At 53.4% G+C, this 1,817-nt stretch overlaps 1 protein-coding gene across 1 annotated transcript in view; it reads left to right on the top strand.

Annotated features, from left to right (window-relative positions):
• Positions 1–1,470: 1,470 nt before the first annotated feature.
• The window catches only part of LOC103907580 (protein spire homolog 1-like), an 18,164-nt gene continuing 17,817 nt past the window's right edge, over positions 1,471–1,817 (top strand). The window contains exon 1 of the mRNA XM_019474768.1: positions 1,471–1,711. Coding sequence (XP_019330313.1) covers positions 1,471–1,711 — 241 coding nt within the window. The remainder of the gene's footprint in view (positions 1,712–1,817) is intronic.

Below are 1,817 nucleotides of genomic sequence, written 5' to 3'. Positions count from 1 at the left end.
TGGTGTGCCTTCACCCCTTCCCCGCGCAGCATACCTCGGGTGCTGCTGGGTGCCTGGCACCCCAGAGCCGCGGAAGGGAAGCTCCCTTGGCAGCGGGGAGCTCCCGGCCTCCCACCTGGCAGGGCCGAGCCTGGGAGCGCAGCCCGGCCGCAGCCCGGCCCCGGCGGGAGTGGGAAAGCCCCTCTAAGCCCCTCTCGGGGGCCCGGCCACGCACCGTGGCCAGGCTGATGCCTGGGGCGGGGTAAAGGCCGTGGGGTCAGCGCAGGAAACGCCGGCCAGCCGTGAGCCTGCTGGTCGTGGTGAGGCGTGTTGCCTGTGAGCACCCACCACATCGGTCAGCGCCGCCAAGGCATGCTGGCCTGGACACCGCTCCAAGGCCCGAGGTCTGACTCTGATCCGCTGCATTCCCAAAATGTGATGAGCGAGAAGGGAAAGAAATATAAATTATGAGTGCTATTCACACTTTTTAAACCTTGCAGTTCTTCAGTGTCTGCCTCGGGAGTTTGAGCTGTTGAGAGCCAGCGCAGCAGCAGGTCCCCCGCAATGCGCTGTAGGCACTGCAGCAGCAACAGAGTTCTTCAGGGGATGGCCCCCATCACAAGACTGTCCCTTCCCGTCACACACACACAACCAAAAGTGCAAATAAAGCTGGGTCAAGGTCAGGTTGGACGGGGCTCTGAGCAACCTGATCTAGTTGAAGATGTCCCTGCCTGCGTCAGGGGGGTTGGACTAGATGACCTTTAGAGGTCCCTTCAAACCCAAAGTATTCTGTGGTTCTAACTTACTTCACACCGGTATCAATTTGTATCGGCATTTTGAACAAGGAAGGGCCTTGCTGCCCTTACCCTGGTGCCCACCCGGCCTGCCTGGTCCCTGCATGTGTTGCTCCCAGCCCCAGCTGTTGGGATTTGCTGTGGCAGGGCCAAAGGGTCAAGGCCAGGCACGAGTGCGGCCCGTGGTGGATGCAGGTGCCCTGTGGAGTTGACTGCTGTAATGTATTAGTGCTCCCAGAATAGCTTTCCATCAAATGGATTGAATTTTTGTAGTCTTTTGTGAGTTCTTCTCCCCTGAGTATAAGACATTATTTCCCGCCTCCTTCCCTCTCTGCCTGAAGTTGAATGTACTCTTTTTCTTACCTGCCAACATTGGTATTCCAATTAATATATTTGTTAGAAACAGTGGCGTTAAATGGAGCATGATTTTTGTACAGTCTTACCTTCTCTTTAGATTCCATTTTGTTGTATACTTTCTGTTTTCTTTCAAGGAATATCATACAAATACAGATTAAAGTGGTGTCCCTTTAAAAAGATAGAGCAAAATTGGCATTAATGATTGCACCTGTAGGGAAGAGAGGTGAGAGCAAACCAGGAGGCAGAACCGATAAAAGGCAGCTATGAGCACTTGCCTGTCCTGGAAAGGGAGGTGTTAAGCTTCCTAAGCTAAGAGTGGCGATGAGAGGTAGAGGTGAAAATGGAGTCTCCACGGTGTGAGCAGAGGATCACAAAGGTCTCTCTAGCCGAGATTCTGAGGTGTTTTGAACATGCTATAAGCGAGGAGCAAGCCTGGGCTGTCTGCTTTCAGTGTTGCTGTAAAATGGAGCAGCTGGCTCAGGGGCTGTCCCCACCACTCCATTCTGTATTCATAAAAGGTCCTGGAAGCATCTTTATCCATGCTGATGGTACTGCTTCCTTCAAGGTGTACCACAAGTCTGGTAAGCATAGGTAGCTGTGGATGCTAAGGGCTGTTCCTATAACAGGCTGAAATGTGGGGACAAAGTGGGGAAATTTTTTTTCCCCTCCTTCCCCCCCCCCCCCCCC

The sequence above is a fragment of the Aptenodytes forsteri genome, unplaced genomic scaffold (genome assembly GCF_000699145.1).
Source record: "Aptenodytes forsteri isolate BGI_AS27 unplaced genomic scaffold, ASM69914v1 Scaffold61, whole genome shotgun sequence".
NCBI classification, from domain to species: Eukaryota; Metazoa; Chordata; class Aves; order Sphenisciformes; family Spheniscidae; genus Aptenodytes; species Aptenodytes forsteri.
Note: the sequence above shows the minus strand (reverse complement) of the source record. Positions and strands in the feature narration are given on the sequence as shown.